The sequence below is a fragment of the Portunus trituberculatus genome, chromosome 43 (assembly GCF_017591435.1).
Source record: "Portunus trituberculatus isolate SZX2019 chromosome 43, ASM1759143v1, whole genome shotgun sequence".
Lineage (NCBI taxonomy): Eukaryota > Metazoa > Arthropoda > Malacostraca > Decapoda > Portunidae > Portunus > Portunus trituberculatus.
In genome coordinates, this window is record NC_059297.1 from 26,628,640 (window position 1) to 26,645,337 (window position 16,698).

The 16,698-nt window shown below is 41.5% G+C and overlaps 1 protein-coding gene across 1 annotated transcript; it reads left to right on the forward strand.

The window, feature by feature from the left end:
* Positions 1-5,142: 5,142 nt before the first annotated feature.
* On the forward strand, positions 5,143-7,537 carry LOC123518107. Its single transcript, XM_045278723.1, has 5 exons — positions 5,143-5,293; positions 5,520-5,708; positions 6,192-6,272; positions 6,761-6,822; positions 7,270-7,537. The coding sequence occupies exons 2-5, from the start codon at positions 5,534-5,536 to the stop codon at positions 7,300-7,302; spliced, it is 351 nt and encodes a 116-aa protein (XP_045134658.1). The 5' UTR covers positions 5,143-5,293; positions 5,520-5,533; the 3' UTR covers positions 7,303-7,537.
* The last annotated feature ends 9,161 nt before the right edge of the window (positions 7,538-16,698 follow it).

Below are 16,698 nucleotides of genomic sequence, written 5' to 3' on the forward strand. Positions count from 1 at the left end.
AGCGAAGAAGACATGGTAATAGCTCACTAATGAATGTAGTTAGTTTGATGCACTTATCTTTTAAGTTCTGCAAGAAGAAGGGCCTTTTTCTGAGGATCGAGTGGCGAAGGAACATCCAAATGGCTCCAACACTTGGAAAGGAAAGTGTGATACTGTGAGGTTCGTCAATCATAAGAACATTAGAACATAAGAAAAGAGGGAAGCTGCAAGAGGCCGCCAGGCCTATACGAGGCAGTCCCTGTGTGTTTAAGTTACTTAATTCCATCTATCATCCCCATCCATGAATTTATCTAACCTTCTTTTAAAGCTCTCTATTGACTCAGCCCTGACTACATGACCACTGAGACCGTTCCACTCATCAACCACTCTGTTTGAAAAACAGTTTCTTCCCATTTCTTTCCTAAACCTGAATTTTTCAAGTTTCAACCCATTATTTCTGGTTGTCCCCGCTACTGATCCTAAGAACTACATTCTTGTCCCCTTTGTTAAAACTCTTATACCACTTAAATACTTCTATCAGGTCTCCTCTTAACCTATGTCTCTCTATAAGGAGCAGTTACGTGACTTAGGTGAATATCTCTGAGGATGGAATGAAGAGATGACTTGGAAAAAGAGTTATGGGCAGGAGAGGTGATGGTGGCGGCTTGAGTCCCTTTGGCGATTATCTCCGAAGAGAGCACGAACGAGTGGTTTGTGGGAGAGCTATGGTGGAGGACAGCGCTATAAGGTACCGAGGAAATAACGAACAGGTCTGTCCAGTAACTGTTCTGTATACCGTTTCCGATTTATACTACTATTCGTTCCTATACTGTCTCTGGAGCTGGTGAGAGAATGGAGCAGCTGAGCGAGGATGGGACTGTAGCGACGTAGGAGAGGAGAGGAAAGGAATGGCAAACGGAGCCCAACCGTAAATAAGCTTTTGAGCCTTTTATAATACATTTTCTAATTCTTTTGTACTATTAATCATTCTTGTCCTATTTTGAGGGGATTATATGTTAGAGGAGGATGTAGAACTGTATGTAGCGAAGCAATAAGTGAGGCATTAAGGAGAAAAGTCAATAATGGTAATCATGATCGCCCGATACAATTGTTCTGAATGTGTAGCCTACTGTATTTCTATTTCTTCCCTATCATAAATGGTTCCAACGTAATTACTATATATCATCCTCTTTTAAAGAAATTTCTTTAAATAATTGTATTATTGCACACTAGCTGGCTGGCATTACCAGCTACTGTCTCCACCAATACCGGAACCAAGATAAATATTGCAAAGAAATGAGAGAAGGATATGCGCGTGTACGTAAATGACTTCGTGACTGCTATTCGTCTTGTACCGACAGGATCTTTGCTTTGATCACTCAAGGCTACAGGTGAACACGCCACACTAAGCGTCTCTGAGGCACACACCTCGCGCTGCTAATAACGCCAGACCTTGGGCGCTGTTCGGCGGCTCCTATTCCCTCCCTAGCATGACGATCTGCAAGGATCTGCGGAACAAGAGTCAGAGTCCGTAGATTTGGCACGAGTCAGTCAGGGGGCTGCTGTTCTTCGTCCTGTGGCAGGACACTCGAGCTTGGGCTGAACCTGGAGGGTCTTTCAGAGGAAGAAGGAGCCTCGCATGTTATGTGCCTGGCTCATTGAGTTTCGCCGGTATTGGAGGACATGCTCATCCAGCGCTCTGAATATTTATATTTTCTTTTATCCTGCATGAGTGTTGCGTGTGGTGGTGACGCACATGTCCGCTGAGGAGCCGCTGGAAGCTGCCTGCACTGCTCTATCACCGAAAACAAGAAAGAAAAGAGACCAACGTTGTCATGTAGCCACATCATCCCACAGCACCCCTGTGCCCAAACTCTCCCACAATATCCTTGAGCGCACACCCTTCCACAACGTCCCTGTGCCCTGGACCGTACTGTCTCCTATCCAATGATGAAGCTGCGGGAGTTGTTAAATGAATATTTGACCGAGTTTTGGGGCCAAGAAAAGTTGCAGGTCGCCAGGTGGACAATACTGCAGTTCCACTGCACCACTTCGCAGGTACTTAACCCGCCTCACTAAACATTTCCGGCCAGGATCTAAGAAACTTCAACAGTAGAGCAACCTCCAGCCGCGAAATGATTTCCATGAACGCATAGAGGGACATCGTTGCCATGATAACGAGGTTGCCAACAGGTTGCTGGTAACACCATCTCTCGAGGTGGTGTTACTGTCTTTTATATACATTGATGCTCACAAAACAACTTTTCTATTGGCTTTTTGCAAATATTGCCCCAAAGAAAGGATTGTTTTATAATGCACAAAGTGAAATCTTACATGGAACACCAAAATAAAGCAGAAATGTGATCGGCCGCAGGCGTCGTCCGCTTTCTCTTCTTGTGACCCTTTTGGCTTGCGTGCTGCTTTCACCAAGATATTTGTTTCCACTTCTCTATTGCTTGCTATAATGAATACCATATCTGCTTTCATGTCTGATCAAGCCATAAGGATCCCCCTAACTCCGTGGCACTGAGTGATAGTGAGCTACTAATGAAATGCAGCTTTCCTCGGCATGCACTATTTGCTTTGGAACTTCATCTGGAAGAGGAGGACTCAGTGACTTAGTGGGGCATGCAATTCTCACCCATACTCAGATTTTACTTCACTTGCTGACTTTATGTATACAAAGCAAACTAGTATTACATAACTGGATGGGTTTTCAACTATGCCAATACCAGTCTATTCTAACCCATCTTAATCTTAACGTTATCCTTTCTCAGCAATGTAAAGCAAAGAAATAAATCCTATTCCAGCAGTTAGGTAAAAAAATAGAATAATACTCATACAAAACGTATTTTTTTTATCTACTCGCAGCAATGTACAAAGCATTAACCACATGGAATTTGGTCAAGATAAAAAAATAAGCAAACAGTTTATTGTGTTTGCTTCCTTAAGCCAACCTTGACACAACTGCAATATTCAAACAATATATTTTTTTTTCTTGATTTCAGTTGACCGCCTGCATGGAATCACATCCCGACAATATACCACCTCTACCCATGTTGAAGCCTCAATGACGTCCTTGTTTTACTATGGGGACTCACTAGCCATGATGAAAGCACTGTGAGGACTGCTGACTGTGTTGAGTAGTATAGCTGTGGGCACGTGACGCTGTATCAGTGTTTGTGAACAATGTCATATGATTTCCTCAGCCCTGGAGCAGGAATAACTTAAGCCACCTTATAATTGGCTGTCTGTTCTCGTGACGACACGGTAGTGACGTATCAGCCCTGGCAGCCAATGTGGAGTGCGAGTGTGAGTGTGAGCGTGAGTGTGAGTGCGAGTGCGAGTGTGAGTGCGAACCACGCCTATATGTAAACTGATGTTTACTGTTTACTGTGAGAATAAACATGAGGTAGATCATCACGCAGGGGAAGAACGAGCTTTTTGCTATTAGTTATCATACGTGGTAACGAACGCACTCTTACAAGTTGTCCCTTCCAACCCGTATTGGCCAGCAGTTCAATCTAGACTACGTATCTATGGTAGCGATGGTTAATGTTTACTTTCGGTCCTTGTTAGTAAGTCATGACATGAATACATGTTGCGTTTATGATATTTTTTTTTTTTTTCGCGCGGCCAGTTATTATTTCTATTATTGAAATTTTTGAAAATCAACACATTGTGCCAGAAACAGAGTTCAGGTTATGTTAGATTAGATTAGGTTAGGTTAGTTTTAGGGTTAGGTTGGCTTACATTAAATTTGTTTTGGTTTAGTTTTAGTTTAGTTGGTCGGAGAAAACGAAATACTGTACACAGAATTTTGCATTTAATAAAAGTCTGAGGAGACAAACGACCACATGTGACAAAGGAAAGGACTTAATGTAAATTTTTACCACAGCGATACCTTACTTGAAAGTTTGGTGGCCTTGGACACTGATAGTCAAACAGTGCGTAACTGAAGTGTAAGTAATCTTTGATGTGTTCACTGTGGTGGCTGCTACCTGTGGACTGCTGTGAGACTCGCAGCCTCGTGTTCGTGAGTTGTACGTTAGTGCTTCGTTTGTAATGTTTCATTGCTTTTGTAATGCTAGCATCTAGTAATGATTTTATAGTCACATGAACATGTATTACCATATAATCATATAAGCATTACCATATAATCATCCCATGTGTACTTCAGTACTATTAACTAACCATACCCAGTCAACTACCCGTCAGTATTATGAATATTTACATAGTTCTACTACTTACTTTATTGATTGTGGATTAACGTACTTTCTACAAGAGTGGGTGACAGGACAGAACCCTGAGGAACTCCACCGTCAATAAACTTAGGAAAAGACTATACAAAATCAACAGCGAAAGTTTCACTATAATCCTAAAAAAGGATGATCAAGGCTTACTAAATCAAAAAGATCACCAGGAGAGCAACCTTCACAAAATCCATACTTGCGATTAGAAAGAAGATTGTAAAGCGGTTGATGTTTAAGACTATCCCTGTTTAGGATACATTAGAACTTCAGAGAGACAAGAAATTAAATCAATAGGGCGGTAGTTTTATGGCACGGAACGGTCATCATTTTTGGGAATAGGCAAGCTTCCTGCAGGAAGGAAAGGTAGATGTTGATAGAGAGAATTGGAAGAGTTTGACTAAATAAAATGCAAGAAGATAGGCAAAGATTTGGAGAACAGCAATACGAGGGAGACCATCAGGTTTAGAAGGCTTCCGAAAGTTGAAGCCAACAAGAGCATAGAAAACAGTGCGAAGATCATGATGGGTAGCATGAAATCGTCGGAGGATGGAAGAGAGGGAGGAACAAGCTTCGAATCATCTAAGATGAAGTTCCTAACAAAAGTTTTAACGTTTTAACAAAAGTTTTAAAGAAGAGCTCAGTTTTACTCGTAGAGATGAGAGAAAATGGCAATGAATCCAGAAGATTAAAATAAAGGGAAGGAAGACTAAGACGTCACGCTCGTCAAACTGGTCACTCGTAACTTTTTCCTACGAGAGAGGACTGGATTGTCAAGCTGCAAACCACGAGCTGGACACGATAAGGCAGCACTAGAACCACCCCTTTGTTCCGGTGACTGAATAACAGCGTTACATTTCCGGAGGTGTGACGTCACGCAGGAAAGTGGGGAGAGCGCGGTTAAATATAGGACAGCAGCACGAACCTGCAGGGGGGATGGTAGGGACAGACAAGGGGTAAGGACCGCGCAGTCATGTACTGAGAACTATATATTGTGGCGATGACTGCCTTGCCGCCACACTCTCAGGTGCTGTCACTCGCCGCTTGTCGCTGTTGTACCACACGTAAGTAATCGTGAGCTATGCTGCATGTGTGCCGTGTGTGCTGTGTCGTACATGTTACACTGAGCGTGCACGGTCCACACGCTGCCGCCTCCAAGTTCTATACATTAAATTACATAGATCTCTACCTCATCTGACTTGACGCAGCGTGGCAGAAGCTAGTCCTGCCCGACAGACAAGCGAGGGTAGAGAGACTCCGCCTGACTTGTGTTGTTTGGCCGTATTGCAGGAAATCCGTAAGTCATGAAGACTGCTGCTAGCGTGAGCCGCGCATTGACGCTGCTAGCCGTGGTGCTGGTGGCGGTTACGCTGTTCATGGACACCGCAGAGGCTCGCCGAGGAGGAGGAGGAGGATCCAGAAAAGGTGGACCCAGAAGAGACAGACCTAGTCCTCCTGCGACTTTGAGTGATGCCATCGGTAAAACACACATTCTCTGTGTGTGTGCAATTCAACACGGTCTTCTGCTGGTCAGAAGACCGTGGTGATTTACACACATTCTTGTGTGTGTGTGTGTGTGTGTGTGTGTGTGTGTGTGTGTGTGTGTGTGTGTGTGTGTGTGTGTGTGTGTGTGTGTGTGTGTGTGTGTGTGTGTGTTCACCTCGGTCGCCTCCTGTTCATCCAGCCAGTCTTCCCTATTACGGAGCGAGCTCAGAGCTCAGACCGATCTTCGGGTAGGACTGACACCACATCATAAACCCTCGAGTTACATCCCGTACAGGGGCTACACATTAAGAGGCTTGCCCATTTGCCTCGCCACTTCCCGGGACTCGAACCCGGCCCTCTCGATCATACACAACGCGTGTGTGTGTGTGTGTGTGTGTGTGTGTGTGTGTGTGTGTGTGTGTGTGTGTGTGTGTGCGTCATCACAGTAACCCGCTCCTTCCCTTCTTCCCTCCACAGCACGCTGTGTGTGTGAAAAGACTGATGTAAATCCTGAAGCAGAGATTGAAGAGAATGCCTGCACCAGCTGCTTCGAAACAGGTGAACAACGCATCCTGCTTTTTTGGGGGGGTATCCTTTCACACGGGCCGAAAGCAGCGGTACGTTTTGCGCGGTGGCAATGAGCTGAGAAACATGCGTTTGAAGATCAGTTTTCTTAAGAATGTTTGTTGATTTCCTCTGCTTTCGTCCCTTTGCTATCCATTTATATCTCTCATCCTACTCTTCCTCCTCCTCTTATATAGAAACAGTTTCATGTAAGTGTAGACACATCAGATCGTCTCCAGAATCGATGATAGCGATGGTGGTGGTGGTAGTGGTGGTGGCAGTGGTGATGGTGTTTGTGGAGATGGCGGTGGTGGTGGTGTTAGTGGTGATGGCGGTGGAGGTGGTATTTTTGTGGTGATGGTGGTGTTGGTGTTGGTGGTGAAATAATCAATCTTGAAATTCATGTATTTGTCTTCTTTTTAAAGGTTACACTTTTTATCAATTCCTGTATATGAGTATCCAACTATTTTTTGTGTTTTCAGAGACTGACCCTACAGACTGGACCGAAATCTTCACATGCCTCAGTGATGCAGGGGCTGATACCGTAAGTGTGTGTGTGTGTGTGTGTGTGTGTGTGTGTGTGTGTGTGTGTGTGTGTGTGTGTGTGTGTGTGTGTGTGTGTGTGTGTGTGTGTGTGTGTGTGTGTGTGTGTGTGTGTGTGTGTGTGTGTGTGTGTGTGTGTGTGTGATTCACCATGGTCGTCTGCTGGGTACCCAGTTACATCCAGTATCTACTTGTTGCAAGGTAAACAGAGGCTACATATTAAGAGCCTCGCCCATATGCCTCGTTGCGCACGGGACTTGAGACTTGAACCTGGGCCTTCTTGATTGTGAGCTGAGTGTACTAACCACTACATTACGTGGTGTTTATGGGTCTTCGTTACTGTTGATTGCATATAGTTTATAATAATAATAATAATAATAATAATAATAATAATAATAATGTGTTGGTGTGCATGTGTGCTAATCGTACATTATTTTCTCATTCACAGAGTATCACTGCAGAGTGCATTGGAAGCCCATAAAACTGTCGTGAATGACCTTAACAGGAACAGCTGCTTCTGCTGCTGCAGATATTACCGTTTCTATGGCGATCCCAGAACAACATTGGCAATAAAATGATGAGGAAACAACGGAAACGACACCTTCAACTGCACCATTACCACCAATAGACCCTGTTCTGCCTCTTGCCTTCAATCTTCTTTCGCATGCCTGTCTATCTGTCTCGCACTCTTAACTTCAATAAAGTCTCACAAAAGTTATCATGTTTATTTTCTTCCTAGGAGACAAAATCCACGACCTTCTCATTAGGCTGTGAAACGTCAACGAAGAGCAGAGATACATGACACAACAGGTCATATAGCAAGGGAGGCGGCGACGGGGAAGCCATGGTAATAGCCCACTAATGAATGTAATTAGTTTGATGCCCCTATTTTTGAGTCCTACAGAAAGAGGGACCTTTTCCTGAGGGTCGAGTGGCGAAGGAACACCTAAGTGGCACCAACACTTGGAAAGTATGAGTGCGTGAGGTTAATTAAGACCAAAACCAAAGCATATCCCTCGTGAAGGGATCAAGCTCACAATTCTGTCGTTCAGTTACAATTGCTTAACAAGAATTTCTAAACAAATCTTATATAGAAAAAAAAATAAAATAAAACAACCATGAGCGTTCGTAAACTGATCATCTTTATAACGCTGACATCTGAAACCCAATTCAATTCAATTCAATAGTTTTATTGTTGTTTTACAACAAAGGAAAAAGTCGGATCTTGCCAACTATTCCCTAAACCGTTAGTATTACAATATTGTACAGTACAATTTTAACAAAATAAAAAAAGTTTACAGAAAATACAAATATTATTGCAGTATCACATTATTTACCATCTATAGGCAAACAGTGGATGTTTTTTAATGATTTTTGGTATGACATTATTATCTATGAAATAAATGATCATATCATAATGGTTCCAGTGTCCCTGCGGTCTGAACTCTTCTATTAGTGGGCAGTATTGTACATAGTGCTGTAGTGAGTGACCTCCCGGCCTTGCACATAAAGCACAAGGCTCAGGTTCAGCTCCTCTACAAACCTCCCAATAATATTTATATCCAAGTCTAAGTCTCATAGTAATTAAGTCCATCATGTGACTGTGTCTGCCATATGTATACTCCTTTGAATTATTTAAAATCTGCTTATAATGCCTACTACTTGCACTACCCATCTCACAACATTTATCAAGATCATTATCAATGGTAGCAAAACATTAGTTCTAAGGATTGACCTTAGACGACTATATGTACATTCACTATCAGGTACGCTGTCATCATCTCTAACTGCTCTTCGAGCAAGACTATCTGCTTTTTCATTAAGATATAAGCCTATATGGGATGGAACCCATATAAAATATACATGTATATTGTTTTTCTCCAGATTATGTATAACAGTTAAACACCTGTTTGTAATATCACAGTCTGCAGGGAGGAAGACACAAGCTCATACAATGCACTCTGACTATCAATGAAAAAATAAATATTTTTATCCATGCATGAAACAATATCAAGGCCTTCCAGGATAGCATATAGTTCGGTTCTGGTTGATGACAGGTTATTAGGCAATCTCTTTGAAAATTCATAGTCTTTAAATTCATCAGGAGTAGAAAATTCCCGTACAAACACCCCACATCCTGTCTTGGTACCCTCAACTGAGCCATCACAATACACATGTACCACCCTTCTACGTGGGTACTGCAACAACTTTTCAAGAAAGTGTGCTTTAAGCTCATATTTACACCACTGTTCTTTTGGTTTACTTAGCTTTTCAATATCAATATTAACATTATATGAACTCCAAGCAGTACAGCAATTTCTTTTTATAAGCACCTTAAATTCATCCATAACATCAAAGTTCTGCAAAACCCTACAAATTTTTCGAAGGTATGGGTTGTTGGTTACATCATCACCATTACATAAAGTCACTATATCTCTTTGGAGAGAGTTTGTACCATTACACACTATACGACATACTGTACGGCACGTTATTTCTTCTATTCTCTTAACAACACTGGGTAGACTCAATTCTCTCCTTAATACCTCTATCTTAGTTGTAGTAGCACATCCTAAAATTATTCTCATGGCTTTGTTTTGTATAACTTCTAGACATCTAAGCTGCTGAGAATTGAATTGAACCAACACAAGGGAAGCATAGTCTATAAGAGATCTAATCACATATATATATATATATATATATATATATATATATATATATATATATATATATATATATATATATATATATATATAAAACATTCTAAGAACAGGCACACCAACACCTGACCCTTTTTTCGCTAGAACTTTGAGAGGTGCATCAGAAACCCTTTGCACCGGTCTCCACTACTTTTAAAAGACATTAGTTTTATATTTTTAAGAGATTTCTTTTAAAATAGTAACAATTTATCGAATTTGATACATAAGTAAGAGGAGAAATGCTCTTGAAAACCACGTTAAACATCCCAGTGTCTTGTGAAAATAGTCATGGTGAAAGAGCAGCGTTTCTCAATACAGGGCAAAGACCTTACGAGATAGGAAAGCAATTCAACATACGAATTCAACAAGACACACACACACACACACACACACACACACACACACACACACAGCAATGGTTATACTGCAAAGAACAAGATAACCATTAAAATCACCAGCCTTTCATGACCAATCTGATTCGTTTACAAAGCTTCACTCAACCTTACAATGGACACCGGTCACTATTTCTCCCAATTACTACGCGAGAGTCCAGGGAAGGTGACGCTACTTTTCCCGGCCAACGCTCTCAACTAACTACTACACCGCGTTTCTTTTATCACTGTTGTGTGTTTATACATGAGAGAGAGAGAGAGAGAGAGAGAGAGAGAGAGAGAGAGAGAGAGAGAGAGAGAGAGAGAGAGAGAGAGAGAGAGAGAGAGAGAGAGAGAGAGAGAGAGAGAGAGAGAGAGAGAGAGAGAGAGAGAGAGAGAGAGAGAGAGAGAGAGAGAGAGAGAGAGAGAGAGAGAGAGAGAGAGAGAGAGAGAGAGAGAGAGAGAGAGAGAGAGAGAGAGAGAGAGAGAGAGAGAGAGAGAGAGAGAGAGAGAGAGAGAGAGAGAGAGAGAGAGAGAGAGAGAGAGAGAGAGAGAGAGAGAGAGAGAGAGAGAGAGAGAGAGAGAGACAGAGAGAGAGAGAGAGAGAGAGAGAGAGAGAGAGAGAGAGAGAGAGAGAGAGAGAGAGAGAGAGAGGGGGGGGGGTAGGAGGCTCATGAATTGCTTGAAGGAGGATGCATGGTAGAAAGTGGTAGAAACATATAGTGGAGAAACACAGAGAAACATCATGCAAAACAACGACCCCGTACAGACAAGAGACACAAGTTTAGAAGTAAATGAATATATGAAATTCTTGATTAAACTTACTCACGAGTTGACCGGGAACATTCTGTTCTTGATGTTGTGGGACTGCGATGGTCCTATAGGGATCGTATGTGTCGGTGGAGACTTATGAAGATATCACAGACGTGGTAGTTGTCCTGTCTTCTTCAGGAAGGCACAAGTGAGGTGAATTACGCAAAGTTGTTTGGAGGGACCGATGGTTTCTCTCTTCCAAAAACAGTGTTACCAGATTAGGTAAAGTTGCAACTCTATTATTTTCGGACCAGTCATTCAAGCTTACATAATGTAGCATTTATTCCACATGCGGACCGCACCGTGCGCTCGATAGGTGGTTCGATTAGGCAGTTAAAGTCTTTCAATAAACAATAAATGGACTGTGAGATGTGAGCGTAACATATCCTACACCGTAGGGAAGAAAATAATCTTGTGTAAGGAAACCTTTAGTGTTTAGCATTGCTTACTAGATGAGACAGTATTCGGTGTTTCGCTGAGACTCACTCACCGCCAGCTGCTGCTTCATGTTTACCCAGTTGTGTCCTTGCTTCTGACGTCATCTCCGTGTCTGCCGTTCTTCCTTCCCCGCGTCTGTATTGGAACAGAATATAGTAACACCGTTTGCCTGTCATCCAAGGATTTTTGTATATTCCTTGGTGTAGACGCAGCCGCTCGATAATGGGGAGTTTTCAGAACTAATCCACTACATGTCACCTCTGCTACATTTCCTTTACTGACATGAGCTAAATTATTGTTGTATAAAATCCCAGGTGCATACAAATGTATAGAACATTGATTATTATTATAATACTGTTGACATTCTGTGGTATACTTTTGAATATCCTGTATGGATAATTTTGGGAGAAGTTGATCAAAACAAATATATTTTTGTGATTATCTTGTAATACTGCTTTCATATATCTTAAATACAGCATATTATAAGTCTAAAATCTATTGATTTGGACAATGAAAAAAGTAAAAATTTTGACTGTACTGTTTAGTATAACCAAGCTTACCTGTAAGGTAAGCTTGGTCTTGATCTTGATACTACAGGCGACTCGGGATCACTCCTGAGCCGGGCCTTTGGATCGGCAGCTCCTGTAGACGACAAAAGAAAGGCACACAGAAAAAAAGGTAAAAAAAAAGAAGAAGAAAAGGAAACAGGGTCCTTTGCTCTAACCGTCTGTACATCTGGCACGCCACATTCTCTCCAGAAACTCCTTCACCGCCTCAATCATCCTTTCATTCGTTTCTCTACTCAGTCCCAGCAGCACCACCATCCACTCCCTCCCCGTCTTTTCCACTCTTTCGTTCCTATTATGCCCTAACTCAGTCAACACCACTTGCATCATCTCATACCTGTCTCTGGCATACTTCACACACTCCAGCATCACATGCTCCACCGTCTCGTCCTCTCCCGAGTCACACATCTGGCACACTTTGCTGCGGGACTCAGACCACCTGTAACTCCTTGCATTCACATCCATACACTGTGCCCTAGCTCTGAAGAGAAGATCACCACCCAGGCTTCCATCGTACCACCTCTCATACATCGGGGCCTCTTTCACCTTGTACCATTCCAGAGTAGTCTTTCGTTCCATCCCATTCCTCCATTCATTCAGTCCCATACTCTTCACATCTCTGTCTATCTCACTCTTCCACTTCCTCACATCCCATTCTGTTCCCACTCTGCCTCCTCTTGTCACGACCCATTCCAGCTCATTCTGATTCACCCCAGCCATTCTCACTGCCCACCCAACCTGTAGACCATTCCTCTCTGTCATTCTCATACACCTTTTCCTCCATTTGCTTCCACTTTCACTCCACAGATACACCTTCCTTGCTATTCTTGCATCATCCATTCTCTCAAGCCTAATCTTGTACCTAAGTGTCGCTTTTATAAGTCTTTCCTAAAAGAGCTCCATCCCATATCCCTCTTAAGGCTTCTACTGCCGTGTACCTCGGTGCATTCAGTGCCAGCCTAGCTACTCTACACTGCCCCACTTCTAACTTGTCAATTTCACTCTCGTTCCATGCAATCACATCCATACCATACATTATACTGGGGACAGCCACACTCTTCCACACTTCTCTCAGCACGTCATACTTACTTGCTCTCATCCTTGCCGCGCTTCCTAAACGACCCACCCACCGGTTCACCAAACTTATTTTTCATTCTTTGACTTTTCACACCCATTCGGACTCATCCACATCCCTAAGTACTTGTATTCTTGTGCCTGCTTCAACTCATTCTCTCCCAACCTCCATGCTGCATTACATTCATCCTCCGACCTATTCACAATCATCACCTTACTCTTCTCACTACTAAACCTAACTCCAAAATCTCTTCCATACCCATCAACCACATCCAGCAGACTTTGCAGCTCCTCTGCTGACTCACTCATAACCACTACGTCATCTGCATAAAGAAGCACACCTATCTTATCATTCCCCACACTCACTCCTGCATTCATCCTTCTCATTCTTGCTGCTAACTCCTCTGTGTACAGGCTGAAAAGGGTTGGTGACAAAATACATCCTTGCCTAACTCCTCTCTCACTCCTCACCCAGTCTGTTTCTATATCTCCTAAACTGTACTTAGCTCTGGTATCAACATACATGCTACGCACTATGTTGACTATCTTGACACTCAACCCAATCTTTTCTAGGACTCTACCTAGCATTTCTCTATTCACCCTATCATAAGCTTTCTCTGTATCCAGGAAACCCAAATACAATTTACTTCCATCCCTCTTTTTTATCTCAATCATTTCATTCACCACAAACATAGTGTATAGTTATTTTCTTGATCTTGATCTTCATCAAGATCAAGAAGCGGCAAAACAATCGAGCAAAGAATAAGCACATCACTGGACAGCTGTAGAGTGAGGAGAGAGAAATATGTGAAGCTTTCCTCCTCCTCATGGCATAGTGACATGGACATTACTGCAGGAATTAACTGTTTGTCCAACAATGTGTTTGTTAAGGTAAACAGGTGACCAGCCTAGCTTAGGTTAGCCAACAGCACTCTCGCCAGGATACTCGAGTTGCCTATTCGTAATCTGAATTGTTGTTTCCATTAACTTATAAGTTGATCTGTGTGGTTTGGACTTTTAAGTGACACATATGTTGTCTTCATGTTTACTGTGGACTGGATTAATACACTTCTGATCAAGGGTGTAACTCTTTTGGAAATGTGGAGATGACCAAACAAGCTCAATGCCAATTCAAGAGAAAATCAACTTACATACATTTGTTCATGAATAGGGTTTGATTTTGCCTGTATTACTACTTAGAAGGAAGTATGTAGAAAAAAAAATATTATATCGACTTATTGCATCTCTGTGTTTATAGAATGACAATGCAGGTATGTTCTATGTTATCCCTGTGGTATTGTGCTGAAACCTTAAAGTTAGAATCCTTGGTTCCTGGTTTGACTAATAGTTCAAGGTTTCCTTTAGATTGGCTGGAAATTTGCATCTTAGCTATTACATAATTAATACATCTCTCTCACTCTGACTCCCAAGGAATAGTCACCACTACATTTTTATCAGTAACTTTAATATATCACACTACATTGTTCTACGAGGCATTGCCTGCTTACTAATATGGACTTTATTATCTTTCGTCTTGTTTTTTGTATGACTATTTGTTCTGTTTCCTCTCGTCCAGTGGTTCCCAAACTTTTTCAGCTTGTTACCCAATTCAACATGCCACACTAAGCATATTACCCCTTTCACAAAATGTTGTCAACATCGATATATATGCTTAAAATAAAACACTACATATACATACCAGCTTATGCCTACCCCAGCTGATGCTCACAGAGAAAGTGACTGTGAAATAGAGGCAGCGGTGCCAGATTTTCAAACCCAAATTATCGCATTTTTACCATAACTAGAAATGATCTTATTACTGACCAACATATCACATATTTACGAAAATTATTGTATTATCTTATCGCACGGAAGGCTAAATGATCGCACTTTGCGATAATCATCGCACGTCTGACAGCTGAATAGAGGCAGTCTCAGGCAGAGAGAGAAGCTTACTGGACAGTGGACACGTCGATGAGTCCATCAGGGCTGCTGAGTGACTTGTGTTATGAAGCATATATGGTAAAATATTTTAGGGTTGCTGCACACTTAGATGCATATTCCTTCTTTTCTAAAACTGTATATGTATTAGCTTTTGACGTTCATTGTTATTTGGTTCAACTTTATTAACTATAATCAATAATTATTTATAATAGTTATTTATAATAGATGATAATTATTTGTAATAAATATTTATCTATAATAGATTTACTTTACATCTTTTCATACTAAAAATTAGTTAACATTATTCTTAACTTTTTTTTTTGTCACCTCTCCATTACCCTAGAAAAAATATTAAGTTACCGCCCGGGGATAATTTACCCCCAGTTTGGAAACCACTGCTCTAGTGGAATACATTTTGTTAAGATTAAATTACACACCATTCCGCATCGTCGGCTAAGCACACATATCATTATGGGAGGCGGTGGCGTAGTGGGTAATAAGAAGGTGATCGTGGGATAAGGTGGAAATTCGATGACTCGATATCAATATCGGTTTTTTGGCTCTCTCATTCCTATTTTTTCACTGAATTCAATAATATTTATACACAAGGTGTATGTTTATGGTGTACATCTTCAGTGTTAATTTGGTACAGAAATGTGGCATAGTTTTTTTTCAATAAATATTTTTTCGGCGATAAGAAAATAATTCAAAATACCATTATAAAATCAAAACTAATAACAGTGTGGCAATTTCCTCTTAACCACATATAATATACATAACAACAAATAAATGTCAGCATCGGCATACACATAACCTATGTTATAAAAATTTCATTACACGCCAAATTGTTACCTTTTTTTCATAAAAAATTTGAGTTTATAAGCCTGTTGTAAATTTATTTGAGTGAGTTCATGCATTATCATGCTGGCATTTGTTAAGATGAGGTTGTTGATCATTTTGCTGCAAAAGTTTTGAAATTGACCAATTACTGAAAAAGTTATTCAACAATATATGCTGAAAAACTGAAAGTCGAGAAAAACGCATTTTCTGTGAACATCTTCAAAACCCCACATAACTCACTCCAATATGTACCAAACTCAGATATGTACTTACATAATCCCTTGACAACTGTTTGGAGGCTGGTAGTGGCTGTTTAGATAGTTTCAGGCCATGTTACATCATGGGAATGTCGTCTATATAGCCTCTCTGAATGGTGAGCTCTCACTTGCCTGTCAGCCTTACAGGCTCCTGGTCCCGTTATTATCATATTAGAATATATAACATATCACTGATAGGTTCTGAATGGTGAACAACACTGTCACATTTGTCACACCGAAGATTTATAGTACAATCAAACAAATAACTTGTCACTTTTGCGGTGATTCCGTTGCCACATTCACATTTCACCAAATTGAAAATTGTTTGCAGTCTTTGTAATGATATCACTAACAAGGCACTATCCTCACTAGTTTGGTGAACTTCACTCTCCTCTGGTGGCAGGAGACTATGCCTGTAGCTTGCAGCAGACACGTGAGGGTCGGGAGTGGCAGGGGTGGTGGCGGCGGAGGTGGAAGCCTCGCCAGTACTACCACCACGTGTCTCAGGCTCCTCACTTTCTTCTCTTTTCCACCTTTTCAAGGCTTTCTGGCGGGCTGTTTCAACCTGAGTCTTTCTTTTACCACTTACACGTGGCATTGTCACAATTTGGGGACTCAACACGTGTAAAGTACGATCAACAGGTAGGCTGCAGGCACGCACACTTCCTAAGGCTGTATCAATTAGTACTGAGGATTTAGCATCTTCCTCACCCTCACTCAGGCTCACTGCCTGATCCTAAACTGTCGTACAAGTACATCACGCAAAAAAAAAAAAAATAAAACAGCTCAAAAAAGGAAATAAATACAAGCAAAACAAAGACTAGAAGAAAAAGGGGCGTGTGCGCGCTTGGGTATTTAAAGGGCCGGCCCTTTAAACC